At 40.4% G+C, this 20,175-nt stretch overlaps 1 protein-coding gene across 2 annotated transcripts in view; it reads right to left on the bottom strand.

Moving 5' to 3' along the window:
• Nucleotides 1-273: 273 nt before the first annotated feature.
• The window catches only part of MOB1B (MOB kinase activator 1B), an 89,306-nt gene continuing 69,404 nt past the window's right edge, over nt 274-20,175 (bottom strand). For both annotated transcript variants that reach the window (XM_061583419.1, XM_061583420.1), the window contains 3 exons: nt 11,323-11,456; nt 6,670-6,833; nt 274-5,629 (listed from right to left, as the gene is read on the bottom strand). In XM_061583419.1, the coding sequence (XP_061439403.1) occupies nt 5,552-5,629; nt 6,670-6,833; nt 11,323-11,456 (376 nt within the window). In that variant the 3' untranslated portion in view covers nt 274-5,551. The remainder of the gene's footprint in view (nt 5,630-6,669; nt 6,834-11,322; nt 11,457-20,175) is intronic.

The raw sequence follows: 20,175 nt of genomic DNA, 5'->3' as shown, positions 1-20,175 counted from the left end.
AGTATCTCTGATATGATCATTCCCCCACACCAAAAGGAAAACCAAATTTGAATATTCAACTGCTCTTTCCTGACAGCTACACATTCTGAGTTTTTTATGAAAGCAATAGCATTTGACGGGTAATGAGCCATGTCGGTGTTGAATAGTGCCAAGGGAGGGACTTGTGCCTTGCTAGGCACAATTGACTGTAATATTTTGGGTAGCCCTGCCTCCTATTTTGAAAACTTCAGTTCTATACCAACACTTCAGGGTTACGAATTAAGGAAATGGAAGGACATACGGTTCATTTTATTGCTATTCAATTTGCTTGAAATACAAATAGTTCACACATTCAGGTGAGGTAATCACACAAAGTATTTCGTATGTGGAATGCTCAGATGTGTACAATGTACAGATACATAATGGATGTAGATTTGTCTACAAGTAACAACGGTAAGTTAGGATTAGAAGGGAAAGAAAAGGCAATAATGGTCAAACATAGCTATTTATTTTTCTTCTTATAAACAGCATTCAGTTCCTTACTGAAAAAGCCTAGAATTTATATATATTTTCATCCCATCACTTACAATCTGTATACATTATTTACATCTTTCCAATACAAGTGTTGCAGAATTTCAGACATTCAACTTTTTTTTAATCAAAAAGCTGTTTTCATTTTAAACAAGTATTGATCAATAATGACTACAAACTGAAGTAATATTGGCACAGTCTGCTTACAGTACAGGTCTCTGTGTTGCATTTTATTTTTAAGCCTTTTTTGTCCAGCTGCATTTGAAGTATTTAAAGGAAGCAGACATGAAGATTATAGTGTTGCATCTGCAATACCCTTTTGTTCCGAAAAGCATGTCCAACACCAGATCTGGAGAAGTAAAGGGGTCACTGGGTGAGCTTATACACGAAGGCAAGACTGATGCAGCATAAACCAAGTACAAAGGGAGCCAATTTATACCCTCAGCAGAATTAAATGATAAGGCTTTTCCTGGCCTGTACTACTTCAAACTGCTAGGAAGAGAGTGAGTTGCATGCTTCAATACTCCCACCACAACTGAAACTCTACATATGGAAAGCAGGGAGGTTTCCACCACTACCCCCGTAATGATACAAGTTCCCCCTCTCACCATCACCAATTGCAGCCTGAGGTTGTACAGTCCAGAAAGCTAAACTACTTGATTGTGCTGGCTGTATAAAAATAGCTTAGTTTGGGCAGGAAGCTGTGGCCATAACAGTTGCACTCTGCAGTCTGCATCAGCAAACCATCATGCTCTTGTGTGCTCCCCGTTAGGAGAACACAAGCAAGTGGTCCTATGTTTTCTCTAGTCTCCCTTCCCCCACACAGCAGCAGGTAGTAGGAATTAGGCAGGCCTGTCTGCAGTCTGCATGTTACCAGGACTACACATGACTAGTATTTACTCAAGCCTTTTTTATTTTCCCCCAATGCAAGTTAAAATGTATCAACTCTTATGGCAATATTTAGCAACACAACATCTGCGAATAAATGTTTTCAAAAATGGTACCAAATGACCTTTCAAAAGATTTGTGTTCCAAAAATGACCTAGTTATACATGTACAAAAATAATGAGTACAGTTAAGTGGCTATAAAAATTAATTTCCCCTAAAAATACTGTAATCTATGAAATACTATTGAAAGGACAGTGTTCTTGAAAAAAGCAAGCAAACAAAATGCATTTTAAAATTTGAATTACTTTGCAATTTTAGGAATGAACTATATTTCAAAAAAGAACACTATGTGTACAGAAATAAGATACCAACTAAACTTTTACATAAATTTAAGTATCTTGCTCCTAAAGTGGCTAATGGTTCTAGCAATGCAGACCAGAAAATCCCAAATGATTACCTATTAAGAGAAACATAATGCAAAGAAATTACTGTATTAAGCAACATGGGAGTGTCCCATTTGAAAAATTGGCAGGTCCATCATTTATGATTTAACAATATGAAGGCTGGCATGTGACCTACAACAGAGTATTCCAGGGGAAAAGAGCAAGTGTCAGCTGGTTTAAGACATTCCCTAAGCCTTTTAAAAAAATGTTTCATAAAACTTTGTATGGCAATTCAAGGCAAGAGCTCAAGGAAAAGAAAGGAAAAATCTAAAAAGGTAAGAAGAGTCAATAGCAGCAAATTGGCTTGTTGCCTGTGAAGGGAGCTTTAAACAGAGATTTTGGTTCCAAAATATTAAACTGAGCCTCTGGTTTTCTATTTTAAAGTAACTGCAAATATTCAGAGATCTACATTGCATAGTAAGCAGTAAAAGAAAACTTGACATGCACTTACAGAAAAGCTATTTGTCCTTTTGAACGTGTTCTCTCTAAAGCCCAGCTATACCACTAAAAGACTGTGGAACATTTTTATATTTATGCAATAAGCACGGATCCCTGACATGAATATGCAAAGTAGACATATAATTTCTGTAGCCAGAATTACAAATTCTGTCCTAACAACATAAACTCTCTTAATCAAATCAATCACTGGCCGAAGAAAGCACAACACAACTGATTTTAAATGAACTTGCATCAACTTTTATGACCATCAGTTTTACTCGGTCTCATCTAATTGAGGTAGGTTACCTCTTGAAGTTATTAGTCACATCACCAAGACAAAGGAACACACTGAGAGCTAAAACTTTTGAAGCTCTAAGGCTCTTCTTCCATAATGGGACTGTTAATAAATGGCTGGCTATGACTAAAAAGTCTGTTCCCAGTGTTCACCAGGCCTGGATATTCAATGTTAATATATAAAAAAGCAATCTAGCATCTAGCAGAGTATTCTTTCAAGATTAAAATCCCAATTCAGACTATAATTGTGTGGATTTTTAAATAATACAAAAGTGTTAAGTTTTCACGATCCTTGGTCAGATGAAAAAATCAATGAGACTTGGATTTGCATTTGAATGCATTGTTAAAAAAAGTAAATAATTTGTGTCTCAAGACCACCACCAAACGTTTTACATTCCCAATGCAATACAAAGAGATACCCAGAGTTCTATGTTCATTTTTTCAGTGTTTTTGTTTTCAAGTTTAATACAATCAGCAGAGTTTAACTAATATCACTCTGACAGTGATCTCCAGCCTTTTATTATCCAACCAAGTCAGCATTGAAAGCAAACCAAATTACCCACACACACAATCATTTGAAACTTAGTCTGATCATATCTTTATAGAATTTTATAGAAGATTCAACACAGTTCCTTAAAAATATAACCTCAACACCTAAAATTGAGTAACATAAGATATTATGGCCAAAGTACTCAAGGTGTGTGCGTGTGAGAAAATAGTCTTTCAGCATTAAGTAAAATTGCTAGATGACAGTGGAGAATTTGGATAGTAACCTCCTTACTTATAAACTATCTGCAAAGTCCAATTTAAAAAAACTCAAAGATTCTCAAAATTCTATTTGAATATTTAATTTCAGGATGGTAAAATGATTTCTATAAAATCAAGCGTTGACAAAGAATGGCATATGTAACAGTATTGTCACATGTATGTATTAAGAAATAAAATTAACGATCAGCAATTTGGGTAAGTTTTCATGCTGAATGATGGTGCTTCATGCAGTAGATGCATTAGGTATAATCAGTAAGAAATACCTATTTATCAAGGCCAAGTAGAGCTAGGATAAATCATGGCATTTCTTGTTTTTCCTTTTATGACCAAGTTACAAATCACTCAAGAGCGCTTCTTAAGCTCAATAACATGTTGTATAGGCTGCTAACAATGCTTAAAGCACAGTCTGTGTATATGTAACTTGCGTACATTACAAAAATGTGCTATGGGAAGGTGTTGTGCACACAAGATTTTAGAAGGGACATGCCTGGGCACACAGCACATGCCTGTAATTTATACTCATCAAGATGCTAAAGTGTGAAATGGGGTTCATATATGTTTCACTCATGAATGAAGACCACTTCCAGACTACAAAGACCAATTTGTGGCTTTAAATCAGTCTGAGCAAACTATGATGCAAGAATAGGTGAAGGTTACGATGCTTCTACCAAAAAAAATCCTGATGTTTTAGATTTAACACTTTTCTCAAAGAAGTGGCAAGTTGCAGATGGGCAACTAATGTCTGACTGTATAGAGAACTCTGAATCAAAGCTGACAATTATACAAACACATAAGAATCAGAGACTGCTAATGTTCTGAATTTCTCAGAAAGAAAAGTCTTGGGTTTCTCAATATTCTATCATGAACATCCATAAATAATTGTCTGTAAACCAACAGGGAATTGTTATCTCGGTGCCTGGTAAAGGATACTGGGTCTTTTCTTCATTTTAAAAGAGGGGAAGAAACAAAGTTAAGAGTAACAAAAATTACATCAAAATTAGTGTGACAAAAAATCAAACCAAAACATCTAAATGCATGAAAAAATGTACCATATAAGAAAACTGCCGCATTTGGTTGTATAACTAGCATTAGCACTGTGTGCTCAGGGTGGATTAAACGACAAGGGTTCCTTCCATATGATAAACGGATTGAGACAGTTTATTTCATAAAACAACTGAGGAACCCATTCTTCTAAGAAAAGTGCGGCTCCTACCCTTAACAATAAAATGACTACAGTGGATTTTACAGTAAAAAAGAAAAGGTTCCTTGTTAACATCACTACTGTTCCTTGTGAAAGACTTCCCCTTTTGTTTTTTCTTGATGCTCCGGCAAGACTGCTGATTTATTTGGGTAGGAAAGCATCCAGTATAGTTTGGTCTCCCACACCATCAAAATAATTATGCTGGCTGATCTAAATGAAAGTTAACGTCTGCAGAATAAATATAGGCAACAACAAGAAAGTGGTCAACCCCATGCTATTCTTAGTCCTCCACAGATAACAAGACACTGGGTAGGTTTCTGAGGACATAAAAAGAAATTAAAATGAGCCCCCCTCTCTCCCCACCTTCCACAGCCCACATTCATCTCTGAAGGCATTGTTTTGTATTAAAAGCTGGAGATCACTGGTAGAAGTTATGGCTTTTTAAAAAAGGTTTTACACATTTGTTTAGATATAACAAGTGTAAATAAATGTCCTGGGTAGTAATTTATGTTTTCCAGCAATGTTCTTTGTATGTGCTTTGTACCTCAGAAGAGAGTCTGCCAAGGCACTTAGAGAATGTTAAGTCTCTTTAAGGACTTTCTGAGAATGGGCTACAAGTGGCAATGCAAAACCCACACAACCAGCAGTGTCACATTTCCCAACAAGCATGTATTTTTTCCCTTTATACATACTTGACATCTGCTAAAAAAAGATTACACAATGAACAATAACAGAAAGTCATTTACTGTGTGTGTCTCACTAAAAGACAAATGAGTTCCTCTAATAAAAGCACAGAGAATGGATCTAAGTTGCCCAAATAAAAAAACAAGCACAGATTTCATTTTCTTTCTAAAAACAAAAACAAAATTTAAAAGGCTGCAAGCCTCCACACACTTGCTCAAGAATAAGTTCCATGAATCTTTAGCGTGTAGAGGCCTGCCACCCAAATCCCTAAAACACTACATGCCTGCTTAAACCTAACAAGTGATTTGCACAAATTCACTTCTGCTTATCTGTCCTTTGAAGTGAGTTTTTCAATCAGTTCTTGAAGTGGAGCAAGTTCTCTTCTGTCTATAAGATTAAATTCCTGTGGGAGGCAGAAATAAACCAACAATTCAGTTGGGTATTTAATGGGATATTCATTAGTTATCAACAGCATTACTTTAACTGAAAGAACAATTATCTTATAGGCTCCCTGAAATGGTGGATTATGTAAAAGGAGAAAAACAGCTAACACAGCAAGGTAGAATATAAACGAGAGCAATGCACACTTAAACTAAAATTAAAGAAAGATCCTATCCAGGGGAGGACAGCTCACTGTGGAAAGATTTCACAGAAAACATTGCCTGAGCTGCTGTTGCTCCGAAAGTCAGAAGAGAACCATGCAATAAGGTAGTATTCTCATCTCACTTCTTGTTCACTCGCCTCTTGTGGGTAGGTGAAATGAACACCTGTTTTCTATTGAGAACTCTAGAATTTTCCTGAACCTACACTCCTTAGGTGCAGAACTGTGAGACTGCACAGAGACCATGAAGAACCCAGCATTTTTTAAAGTCTAGGTTGGGGACTCAATGCTAGCAAATACCTCTAACAGTGGAAGTCTGCCATATTACCTGTGACAGTTTCCATTCCTGGTAGAAGATTTCCAGTGTTACCAACGGGGAAACATAAACATAACTTCAAAAGAACCTGCTTTTTTATCTTACTCAAATAGTCATTTTTGGATATTTTACAATATATGGTTAAAGTCCACAGTGGCTAGTGCTTATGCACAGTATCCATTCAAGTCACGTTAACGAGATCACACAAGATAATGCTCATCAGTATTAGGCAGGCAATTTTATTGGTCCTTACGATTGTGGGAAAGAGGCGCAGCAGGGCCTTCTAGTTTCATCCATCCCTGCCTGTTTTCTCCCAATAATATTTTGTCGCACAGCATAGAATTTAATTGGGAATAGGGCATGGCAACAACATTAAGATCATGGTAAAGGGAAACTTCTAATGTTCTGAAGAATATAAATATACCTAATTTTACTACTGTGAGTGACAGAAAACTCAAGAGAGAATTTGAGCCCATGCTCCATCTTGCAGGGAAATATTAAGTCACAATACCCTGTGCCAATTTACCTGAACAAAAAAGATAAAGTGCTTGAAGGATGTGTTGAGATGTGCCTCTTCTTGCAGCTGAATCACTGGATCAAAGTGCTGGTGGTAGATGTGAGCATAAACTCTGAAGAGACGCTTTAGGATGGTTTTAGCTACCGACATGAAGTTCTTTGGGAAAGGAACACCTAGAAATCAACAAAGCAAGCACTCAGTTTTAGCACTCCAGTCCTACAAAGGAACACAAAGTTGTAGCTGAGAAAGATGCTTACAGTTGCACAACAAAACTTATTCTCTCTCCTCCCCCTGCATGCCCCCAAATCTGTTATGGGATTTCCCCCAACACATGGGGGGGTGCAGGGAGAGGAAGCTCCATTGCACAAGCAGACGTCTCTGTGCAAATGGGACAACTTTGTTGGATACAACCACAGCTACTATCATGCTCAACTAAATGGAGGCTTCTTGCTTCAGTGCATAAGCAGCAGTAATAGGACATGGGACCCATGCAGCAAGCACAGGAAACGAGTCACAAGGACCACAGAAGTCTTGTCAACCCATGAATGGGCAGGGCCAGCACAGGCTTAAACAATCCACATATCTGGACTGTGAGAATCAACAATACTGGAACAGCACCTTCGATGCAAGAGTTTCTCCAACAATAAACAAAAAGACAGAACTATTCAGCAATTGTAAAAAAACGTTTAGCCTGAATGACATAAGATCTTTTGAAATACCAGTTTATCTGGTTGAATTGCCTTGTCAAATTCATCTCTGACATGGGCACTGTAATCTGGGATTGGAATGAGCAGACACACGTCGATCCAACATGGTGGCATGACATCTTCAACATGGATGCTGCACTCTTAAAACAGTTTTTCCTCATGCTAGGCATGGCCACTAGGCATTCTCAATAAAACTATTATCTAGTTGTGAATGTAATTTGTTTTAAACTGCTATAATACTGTATTTTATATTGTTGTGACCTATCCTAGGACCTGGTGGTAAAGGACGAGCAATAAATTTAATGATCATCATCATCTTCAAGAGACTCAAGCCCTTTAATAAAAAAAAAAGACAGAGATTAGATTCTGAAATCTTATAGGAATTCAATCCCATGCATAGCAAGATTACAAATCTCTGAAATAAAGCCCAAAACTCTTGTCAGAGGGGCCATTATACAGTCAGGTAGTGATAATAGTAGCTGTTGAGATATTTAGAAATTGATAAAACTGAAAGCAGTCAAGGCTCATTTTAGAAACAATTTTTAAAAATTACTCATTCATTCATTCATTCATTGCATTTGTATACCGCCTTAGCTGAAGCTCTCTGGGCAGTTTACAACAATTAAAAACATTAAAAACAAATATACAAATTTAAAACCACATTTTTAAAAAACAATTTAAAACCACATGCTTAAATGCCTGGGAGAAGAGGAAAATCTTGGCCTGGCACTGAAAAGATAACAGTGTTGGTGCCAGGCGCACCTCATCAAAATCATCATTCCAGAATTTGGGGGCCACCACTGAGAAGGCCCTCTCCCTTGTTGCCAGTCTCTCAGCTTCCCTCTGAGTAGGCACCCAGAGGAGGGCCTTGGATGTTGAGTGTAGTGTATGGGTGGGTTCGTGTCGAGAGAGGCGTTCCATCAGGTATTGTGGTCCTAAACCGTGTAAGGCTTTATAGATTAAAACCAGCACCTTGAATCGAGCTCGGAAACATACAGGCAGCCAGTGCAAGCAGGCCAGAATCGGTTTTATATGTTCAAATCGTCTGGTCCCTGTTACCAATCTGGCTGCTGCATTTTGCACAAGCTGCAGCTTCCGAACCGTCTTCAAAAGCAGCCCCACGTAGAGTGCATTGCAGTAATCTAACTTGGGGGTTATCAGAGCATGGACAACTGAAGCCAGGTTATCCCTGTCCAGATAGGGGTATAGCTGGGCCACCACCAAAGTTGGTAGAAGGCGCTCCATGCCATTGAGGCTACCTGAGCCTCAAGTGACAGAGATGGTTCTAGGAGAACCCCCAAGCTACGGACCTGCTACTTTTTTTTCAGATGCAAACTGTTTTCTTGGAACAGAACTGTATCTTGCATTACACAGCCACTCCTGTGGCTGTATACTATAGCCAGCATGGATTTTTCACATTTCTAAATTGAAAATATCGCCATGCCATTCTGCTGCTTCCCATAAGTTCATTTCAAATCAAAACCTTAGAAAACGTATAGTCCTGAACTCAGAAACACTTGCTTAACAACCCTCTAAGTTTTCATGGCAATACACAAAACACTCAGAGAGAATCAAGAGTTCAAAGTGTAAAACGAGAGGAAAAAAATCCAGACCCCGTTGGACTTTTTTCTGCCAGTGGTCTCATAATTTGTTAAAATTAATTTAAAATCAGCCATGTTCACGGAGTACCTGTAATCCTATTACTGACCTTGTCCCACACGCTGACCTTTATCTTCTGCAGTTTAAAAGTTAAAAAAAAATGCATGGCTGATTTTTAATTAAAGAAATTTAACAATGAAATCTATTATAATGTCTGGCATGCTCAGTAAGAACGATCAGTGTTCTAAAACCCAGACTCACAGCTGTTTGGTTTGACCAATTAGGTGGCAACACCCACGCCAGACATTTCTTTCACTTGAGACAGTCATAGGTTTCTCCCAAAGAATTCTGGGAAGTGTAGTTTGTGAAGGGTGCTGAAAGTTGTTGGGTGACTCCTATTCCCCTGACAGAGCCACAATCCCCAGAAGAGGGACTGACTGTTCTAAGTGTGCTGTTTTTAATTGACCCTGCCACCTTTCCTTAAGTGGAGTGGTTTAAGCATAGCAGGCTGAAAGCATGCATCTTGGGCAGGACAAGTTTGTTTTTTTCCCAACAGTTAGATTCATTGCTTAAATAGCAACATATTGTAATCAGTCTGATTTTACATCAAACTGCAGTTTCAGATTCAACTGTTAATACGCCCAAAATAGAAATAGAGCATAACCTCCCATTTGAAACACAAAAGGCTGTCTTCACCATCATATGACATTGACCAATAAAAAGGCTTTGAAACTGGAACGGGTTCAGAGGAGGGCAACAAAGATGATCAGGGGACTGGAAACAAAGCCCTGTGAGGAGAGACTGAAAGAACTGGGCATGTTTAGCCTGGAGAAGACTGAGGGGAGATATGATAGCACTCTTCAAGTACATGAAAGGTTGTCACACAGAGGAGGGCCGGGATCTCTTCTCAATCATCCCAGAGTGCAGGACACGGAATAATGGGCTCAAGTTGCAGGAAGCCAGATTTCGACTGGACATCAGGAAAAACTTCCTAACTGTTAGAGCCATACGACAATGGAGCCAATTACCTAGAGAGGTAGTGGGCTCTCCGACACTGGAGGCATTCAAGAGGCAGCTGGACAGCCATCTGTCAGGAATGCTTTGATTTGGATTCCTGCATTGAGCAGGGGGTTGGACTCGATGGCCTTATAGGCCCCTTCCAACTCTATTATTTGATTCTGTGATTAATAAAAATAAATTTGACACAAATTTCTAGGATGAATAATGAGAGAAATATAATTTTCTAGGTTAGATTCTCTGTAGAAACAGTAGTAACACAGAAAAGAAGCAAAGTAAGAAGAACACCAACAAACATACAAAAATGTAATTCTCTCTTTGGAGATGGCAGGTGTTGCCACCACTCACCATATGCTCAGAGACACATGCTACCAAATTCTTCCAAGCTACACAGGAAGTGGATTGGACTGTGAAAGACCAACCCAAATTGTGTTTGCATTTTGACAAATTTGTAGGGCAATACAATATCTCAGAGAGAATGTCATGTCTCCTGCTCCCCTGGTGCATTCACTATAGCTGCCCAATTTCCCTGCTTTTTAAAGTTTTGATAGAAATAGCTGTTGGCTATAGGTACATTCTTAAACCGCAGGGGGGTTTTTGCCTATTGAATTGATTTAAGACAACACATTAGAAACAATAATTTTAATAAGCCAATAAATAAGGAATATGTCCATTTCTTAAAATTGACTATTTAGCAATAATAGCAAACAAGACTGTAGCAGTGCTCTGATAAAGTGGTACTTAGGCTTTCCCTCATTATGGCTTTCTCTCTAGAGGGGAAAATAAAAGTTGCGAAGGAACATTATAAGCACTGAAAATGTAATTGCTTATTTTCAAGAAGCTCTTCCTTTTAATTAAGGACTGCTAAAAAAAATCATGTATGTTCTGATCTACATACAATTTTTGGTGCAATGTTAATCTTGTAAAAGCGCCCAAATTTAATCAATACTGAGCAACAGCTGCTTATGGTGGTTATATAGTTTTCAGACTTTTGTGCCGGTTTCCCTCAAAGATAAACCTTTGTCTCCCCCTATGCCTTCAGAAATAACATGAATGAACATAGTTTGCAAAGTAAACCATCCACATTTTATACAGTAGGGCCCCGCTTTATGGTGTTCTGTTTTCTGGCGTTCCGCTGATGTGGCAGCTTTCAATTAGGGGAAATTCCCCATTTTAAAGCTGATTTTGCGCTTTTGCGGCATTTTCGCGTGACGCAACCCATTATCGTCAATGGGTTCTGCTTTATGGCAATTTCCGCTTTACTGCGGGGGCCTGGTCCCTAACCCGCCATATAAGCGGGGCCCTACTGTACATGACAATATGCTTATTTTAAAATTACCTATTTTGGATGGAAAGAGCGTCTCATCATCCAGCTGATCCTGAACCCATGTCATAAGGTAATCGATGTACTTTGGTGCTGAGCACTTGATTGGCTTCTTTATGTTTGTCCCATCTGCCCAGTGGTATTCGTATCTGGAATGGAACATAATTGAAAGAGATCCCTTAAAATAAATCCAGGCCTATGCACACTAAACAAATAAAAAATTGTTTTCATAATTATTATTATTTCCATTTATAGACCACTTACTATCTAAAAGATCTCAAAGCGGTTTATAATAGAATATACAAGGTACAATAAAGAACATATCAAATTAATTTACAAAGCAAAGTACATAAACAATATCCATATACATAAACACAGTATAAAAGTCAGAATTCACCAAGGGAAGCCCGTAGCCGCCCTCCCCTCTCTATGAAAGTGTCAGAAAACTGAAATTATGTTGACCATGGAGGAGGGCGACAAGCAGGTAAAAGGTTATTGCTCCCCTGGTGCGGCTTGCCACCATTTCTCTTGCCTCTCCTTCCTTCCGGGGGATGGGGTGGGAGCGCCCAGCAGGACTCAAGCCTTGGTGGGCCTGTGTGTCCATTGTTCTGAAGGTGGAGCATCTCTCAGGGAGGTAGTTTGTGATCAGGACGGGCTTTAGTGTTGGGCTGGTGACCAGTAGGCATTACTGTCTCTAGTAGTTTTCCATGAAGCCTGCAAGTGTGAAGACGTAACTGTGGTTAAGGGGGAGTTATGTCTATGTCCTGTCTGGGAACGGACTGCCAGGGCCGTTGCTATGGTAGCCATCTGATAGCGACTGGGAAAGTTCTAACAGAGTCTGTGTGTTGTTCTCTTCTGAATTATGCCTCTGAGCTGAGAGGCTGTCTTTTGTTTTTATCTATGGAGAGAGATGTACCAGAAGGGGGGTGACTGAAGAATCTCTACATGTATTTACTCTTAAGCCTCTGGCCTTAATATCTTTCAATAAAGACTCTTAACATGCTCTGAAGAAGTTTCTTGCTCAACTTAACTCCAACGTAATGTATGCTGTTTCACACAACAACGCACACAAGCCAACAGTGGTAGCAGAGGATGGTTACGCTCCACAGCGCATTACACCGGAGTAAGTTGCTGGTCTGAACGGCAGACGGAGTTCCAGAGAGGGCAGCTTGATTGATTGAACCAGACGGAGGTGAGCAACATGGCTGTAAACCTGTCTGGGGGAGGCTTGCCGATGGAACGACTTAATGAGAAGAATTTTGCCAGCTGGAAGCCGAGGATGAGGGCTTTGCTGATAACAGAGGATTTATGGGACGTGATTGAAGAAAAAACCCCGGCGGTATTGACCGCGGCCTGGAAGCGTCGAGACCAGAGGGCGCAGGCGTTTATAATCTTGGCTCTATCGGATTCTCAACTGATGTGTGTGAGAGATGAGCCGTTGCAGGATTTGTCCCAGGAATGGCAGCGGAGGCAGGAGGTGCAGAGAGCCCAGCCGGTGGAAGCTGTCAGAAGCAAGGAGGAGAAATATGCCGAACTGGAGCAGGCTGCCGAAAGCAGACAGGAAAACAAGCGGGAGCAGCAGCGGCTGAAGTCTTGTTTTGCCTGTGGGGCTCGTGGGCATCTCCGTAAAGATTGTCCAGTCAAGCGAAACTCCAGGGACGGAGGCTTGAAGCAGGGAAGTGTGAACCTTGTTTGTAAACAGAAGTCTAAAGACTTGGAACAAATTAACTTTATTGTTGACAGCGGAGCAAGCCATATATTAATTAAAGACAGGAGTCTGTTTTACACGTCTACAGATGAGCAGGACTTTGTTTTACTTGCTGATGGATCACGGAAATCCGTAAAAGCTAAAGGTCTGATTAAATGTGACAAGCTTGGCATAATGACAGACTGTTTGTTCGTTCCGGACTTGGCTCATAATATTTTATCAGTGGGCAAACTGGTGAGTTGTAATTATTCAATTTTGTTCCACAAACACCAATGTTTTATAATGAGGGGAGATGAAGTGTGCATGCAGGGAAGCCTTAATGATTCACAGTTTGTAATAAAGAGCAGTCAAGCAGGGTGTGCTGTGTTAAACGCTGAGGCACAGGTACATCAGGGCTGCGTCCATGAATGGCATCAAAGGCTGGGGCATGCAAACCTTGACACGGTAAGGAAAACCCCTTTGCACAGTGAAGACATGCGTTTAAAAGCTTGTGGGCAGTTAATGGATTGCGATTCTTGTAATCAAGCTAAAATGACTATTGCACCAATAAACCAGGAGGCTGAGAGAACCACAACAGCTCCCTACCAGCTAGTACATGTTGATTTAGCAGGGCCAATAAATGCTTCACGAGGAGGTGCGAAATTCTACATGGTACTGGTAGATGATTTTTCAAGATTTTGTCATGTTTTTCTGTTAAAGCATAAAAGTGAAGCTGAGCAGAAGCTGAAACTGTTCATTAAGAGAATCGAAACTCAACACTTGGTCACGGTAGGGGCTTTACGCTCGGACCAAGGTGGGGAATTTACGAGTAAAGCATTGAGTGACTTTCTGGAGAGTAAGGGAATAAACCAGAATTTCACTGCTCCACACAGCCCGTTTTCCAATGGAACTGCTGAGAGAAAAAATAGGGTGCTTGGGGAAGCAATGAGAGCCATGCTGCTGGATTGCAGTTTAGGGAATTCTTTCTGGGCAGAAGCAATTCTTTATGCGAATTACATTCACAACAGGGTGTTACACAGTACTATTGGAATGTCTCCTTATGAGAAACTTACTGGCAGAAAGCCTAGAATACAACACATTCAAAAATTCGGGGCAAGGTGCTGGATCCACATTCCACAGGGAAAAAGGAGGGGCAAGCTTGCGCCCAGAGCATAGAAAGGTTTTGTTTTGGGATTTCAGAATGCATATTTCAGAGTTTGGTGTCCAGAAACACAGCAGTTAATTCTGAGCAGAAGCATTAAAGTCTCAGAAAAGCCTTGGGATCAAAGGGAGACAGTCCTTCTTACAGGAACAAATGACACACGAACACACTCACAGAAATTTAAGCCAGATGTTGACATTAAAGTGAAAGGTACACAAATACCTCTCAGAGATGCTTTGAATGAGCTCATTTCTGGAAAACGCAGATCAAAGAAACGAAAAGCTGAGGAAATGGAAGCTCCTGCGCAGGTTGTGCCAAGCACAAGCACAAATGGGGGGGCAGAGAGAGCCGAAGCTCTGGTTCCTTTAAGACGCTCCACGAGAGCGAATTTAGGCAAACCGCCTGACAGATTTACTGTGGGATTGATAACAAGTCCTGGAATGAATAAAGTTGTAGACATGGATCCTGAGACACTTTATTTGACATGTGTTGAACCAAAGTTTGAGTGAATAAAGTTTTGAACTGTACTGAGATGTAAGTTTTAAACTGTACTGAACTGAAAATGCAATGTACTGAAATGTATTGCAAGAGGTATTGTAGAAATGTATGACTGTATGACTATGTATTATGGAGATGTAGTTCATGTGTATTTTGCAGTCTTAATGGAAAAAAGGGAGGCTGTTGGGCTGGTGACCAGTAGGCATTACTGTCTCTAGTAGTTTTCCATGAAGCCTGCAAGTGTGAACACGTAACTGTGGTTAAGGGGGAGTTATGTCTATGTCCTGTCTGGGAACGGACTGCCAGGGCCGTTGCTATGGTAGCCATCTGATAGCGACTGGGAAAGTTCTAACAGAGTCTGTGTGTTGTTCTCTTCTGAATTATGCCTCTGAGCTGAGAGGCTGTCTTTTGTTTTTATCTATGGAGAGAGATGTACCAGAAGGGGGGTGACTGAAGAATCTCTACATGTATTTACTCATAAGCCTCTGGCCTTAATGTCTTTCAATAAAGACTCTTAACATGCTCTGAAGAAGTTTCTTGCTCAACTTAACTCCAACGTAATGTATGCTGTTTCACACAACAATGCACACAAGCCAACATTTAGCTGGGGGCTAAAGAGGGTGGCCATCATGGTGATGGGGTACTGCATGTGACTCCCACGACAGGGAAAATCAGAGCCCCACTATGCCTTGTCTCCATAGCTCCAGTTACTGGTCCCGTGGCCAGGAGGACCTGCTTGCAAGGGGCCCCCCTCCTTATCTTCCTCGCCTGCATCTCCATCTGCACTGGCTAGTTGGGTGGCCAGCAGCAGCAAGAGGAGGTGGTGGTGGTGGCAGGAGAAGTCCAACCTCAGCCTCTCCCAGGCACGCATCCTTGTTGTGGCTCCACGCTGGACTGCAAGCATCATTTTGCGCTGTGTCTTGAGCAGCTCCTCCAGCTCCACATCCTGCGGGTGTTGCTGTGGTGGGGCGGCCACCGCCATTTTTCTCATATAATCTTAAGGGGGAACATCTCAGAAAGTTTCAGAAAGTTCCACCACTACTCTCAAATATTCCTCCCCCCAATTAATCCCTCTGGACAATGAGTCTGTGAGGAACAGTCCTGCAACTGTTAGTCATGGCCAAGCACTATTTGAAAGCAATGGGATTTAACTGCAGGCAGCCCAAGTCACACTGATTTCACAATGTGGGGAAGATGTTGCTGAACCATCTGCTTGCTCACAAGTAGCCTGGCCCAGCAATCAGCCCAGATGGGCTGCAGGTGGGGATGATCATAATGTTATCAACAGAATGGGTGGGATACTAAGACCTGCTTTACATGTGCTCAAGGGCTTGGAGATGACCAATGCAATTCTTCTTTCTTTTAAACCTTAGACCAAATACCCTTTACCCATTCGCAAGCCTCCTCAGTTTCAAAAGCAATTAGCTATGTGGCAAGCAGGGCTGCTGTTTATGAGGCATAGGAACAAAGGGTGCTATTCCATCTTGCAAAGAAATATTAAAACCAAAATATGAACATCTGGTATCACTATGAATATCGACACTCAGAAATGCCCTGTAGCCATAAGGATAAGCCCCCAGTTGCCCCTTTCCAATCACAAAACATGGTGCAAAAGATTTCATAATTTGTCTATCTGAAGGAGTGCCTCCAACATCATCAGGGATGCCGCTCAACAAGATCAGCCTCAAAAGGCCTTCTCTCTATCCCACCAGTTAAAACAGCTAGACTGGTGAGAACTAGGGAGAGGGCTTTTTCAATTGTGGCCCCCACTTTGTGGAATTCCCTCCCAAATGATCTCCGCCATGCCCCCTTTATGATGAGCTTCTGCTGGGCCTTGAAGACCTGGCTCTTCAGGCAGGCTTTTGGGGTGGGTTAGGTTTTATTATTATTGTTGAGATTTTTAATGTTTTAATGTATTTGTATGTTTTTATTTTGTACGTTGCCCAGAGTGGCTGGACAGCCAGCCAAATGGGCGACTAATAAATTTAATAAATAAATAATAATCATAATTTGATGGTTGCATAGATGTAGCCTTGCCAACACTACATTTTATCAGGCTGCCTATATTCTGCAGTTCTGACATCCAGCCTACCCTCTTTTCATGATATGATGTAATAGTCATTTTGCAGCCAGGGCCAGAGGCAGTTTTTCCCTGCTGATACAGCCATAAGCTCCAGCCCTTAGTTCGTGGGATGGTTTTCGCTATAGAAGTTCTGGTGCTGAATAAGTAACACATCGTCAGGGGAGGCCCATCTCTCTTGGTTCTGCCACCCTCACAAGCATGTCTAGTGGGAACACAGGAGAAGGCCTTCTCAGTGGCTGACCCCAGGCTCTGGTACTCCCTTCCTAGGGAAGTGAGACTGGCTCCCTCCCTGCTGTCCTCCCGTCAGCAGGTGAAAACTTTTCTATTCTCTTTTTCTGTACAGGCTTTTGGAAACTAACTGCAAGGGCTATTAATAGGGTGCTGTTTTACTGATTTTTATTTTACGTTTTTTTAATCGCTGTGTTTTAAATGGTTTTTATTTTACAGATCATTTAATTACATTTTAATTATAACTTTCTGTATGTTTTACTTATATGTTTTTAACTCTATTTGTTTTAATTTTTGTAAGCCACCTTCAGTCACAGTCTGGGAAAAAGGTGGAATATAAATGAATAAAATAAATAAAATACATCTATTAATCACATTCTCATGTCCTTCCTCTTCTTAGTCTAAAGTACATAGTCCAGTTTTACACCTGTAAAACATGAGAGATTTAAAATTATGGTCTTGTATATAGCTGAGTGTATGCAAAATGACATATTGAGCAGAGTACAGTAGGGCCCCACTCATACGGCGGGTTATGTTCCGGACCACTGCTGTAAAGCGAAAACTGCTGTAAAGTGGAACCCATTGAATAGAATGCCGTGCGATGCCCCAAAACTGCCGTAAAAGCGGAACAAGCATCGTATGAGTGGGGCTTTAGTCTAATTGCGTCTAATTGAGACTGCTGTATTAGCGAAGCACTGTAAAGCGGGGCCCTACTGTATTAAAACAGAAAACATTTAACCTTATACCTTGATAACTCCAGAACAAAATTTAAAACCTGAGCTCTGATCCCTTCCATCGTAAGAACATAAGAACATAAGAAGAGCCTGCTGGATCAGGCCAGTGGCCCATCTAGTCCAGCATCCTGTTCTCACAGTGGCCAGCCAGGTGCCTGGGGGAAGCCCGCAAGCAGGACCCGAGTGCAAGAACACTCTCCCCTCCTGAGGCTTCTGGCAACTGGTTTTCAGAAGCATGCTGCCTCTGACTAGGGTGGCACAGCACAGCCATCACGGCTAGTAGCCATTGATAGCCCTGTCCTCCATGAATTTGTCTAATCTTCTTTTAAAGCCATCCAAGCTGGTGGCCATCACTGCATCTTGTGGGAGCAAATTCCATAGTTTAACTATGCGCTGAGTAAAGAAGTACTTCCTTTTGTCTGTCCTGAATCCCCCAACATTCCGCTTCCTTGAATGTCCACGAGTTCTAGTATTGAGAGAGGGAGAAGAACTTTTCTCTATCCACTTTCTCAATGCCATGCATAATTTTATACACTTCTATCATGTCTCCTCTGACCAGCCTTTTCTCTAAACTAAAAAGCCCCAAATGCTGCAACCTTTCCTCCTTGATCATTCTGGTTGCCCTCTTCTGAACCTTTTCCAGCTCTATAATATCCTTTTTGAGATGAGGCGACCAGAACTGTACACAGTATTCCAAATGCAGCCGCACCATAGATTTATACAACGGCATTATGGTATCGGCTGTTTTATTTTCAATACCTTTCCTAATTATCGCTAGCATGGAATTTGCCTTTTTCACAGCTGCCGCACACTGGGTTGACATTTTCATCATGCTGTCCACTACAACCCCAAGGTCTCATCATCTGCACTGTCCACTTAAGGAACCCTTTTTTTGATACTCATAACAAGATTATGCACAATTCACTTAAATTCTCCCTTTTTCTTATTTGGAGCAAAACAATTCTAGCTCAACACACATTTCCAGGCTAACAAGAAACAGTGTAACAAACCAAACACACCACATCCATGGTGAGAGTTTGTGTATCTATGAACCAGAACATTGTAATCGGAATGTTTCAACTCTTAAATCTTACAACAGAAACCATGAATTGGCTTCTTTACAGCCAAGACATTATCAATATTGCAAGCACATAATAAAAAGTATATCCTGCTAAAATAGTCATATACTCTGCAAAAAGAGATTAAAATAATGAACACTAAAGCCACATTTTCCTGTTTTATATCAATATTCAGCACGGAGGGCCACTTTGGAAACAGATACTACACACCCTAATTAGCCTATTAAAAATTTCATAAATCTAGCAACTGCACAAAACAAGAGGATCTCAAGGAATGCCAAACACTGGCTTCTGAACATGTGGAAGATTTTCGGATGGAGACAAGATGACAGTTACCAGAGGAGTAGAAATGGTTAGAGGAAGGCATTGATTTCCGTAGTACAGAGCTGAGGTGTCAAAACCGTTACGAGATCCAAAGTGTTTGAAGAGAAAGACCAGTAAAGCTAATTTGGCACTTTGTAAGCAGGGAGGTAGAGAGGCAGCCAAATCCTATGAATGTTGCAAGCAAGTTTCACAGAGTTCAAAGGCAGTTTATTTCCAAGTTAAGTGTGTATGTCATTACAGCCTTAACCATGGTTTGCAAACCCACCTCAGGGTAATATATACTGACTTGTGGACATTCTTTAACCTAAACAGTAGTTTTCAGACACAATGATTAAAGGAAACAACTGATAGCGAAGTGTTATTTCTGCATCGGGTGTCTGAATATCTGACCCAATAAAAACAGCTGCTTAATGACAGGTGTAGAATTGTAGTGAATGAGAGGCAATCATTGCTTTATGGCAACAGTGCCAGGAATGCATTATTACCCTGTTTTGTAATAACATATTTGTGAATAAAATATTTGCATATCCTTCTTAATTTTTAACCGTGTTCAGCTTTTGTCAGTTAATAAATCTGGAAAGATCTGAAAAGTCCTTTATTTCAGGCTCTCTGTACTGGGAAAAAAATAGTATCAAAACATCTCAGAGTATACCAATCATCAAGCTGCATTAAAAAACAGATAAGAACATGCCATTTCTGTATGCACCAATAGAAGTAAAAACACACAAGGTAACTAAAAAATATATTAATCAGAATAAAGGGGAAGTGGAAACAGGAAAAAACTACAGTTTAATGTTCCTTTCCTTTTGGAACAACACTGGTTAAAATAGCAGACAGTAACTAGAGAATCCTGGGACAAATCCACTCTATTAGATAGTATTGCTTAGCCCCAGTTGCCAGACTAGAGACAAGAGTGTGATGTGGAAGAGGCGGCATTTGTAGAAAAAGGATTTTTCTAGTGAGCTATCTTGGGTAGATGGAACTGTACAGTTCTTCCACTTCTCAAGTTAAATCATTGTTTCTTTAAAAGTTGTTTGAAATAAAATTAAAAACTAAAACCAGCACACATTTTC

The sequence above is a fragment of the Rhineura floridana genome, chromosome 9, assembly GCF_030035675.1.
Source record: "Rhineura floridana isolate rRhiFlo1 chromosome 9, rRhiFlo1.hap2, whole genome shotgun sequence".
NCBI lineage: Eukaryota > Metazoa > Chordata > Lepidosauria > Squamata > Rhineuridae > Rhineura > Rhineura floridana.
The sequence above is the reverse complement of the archived record's forward strand: the minus strand, read 5'-3'. Positions and strand labels throughout refer to the sequence as shown.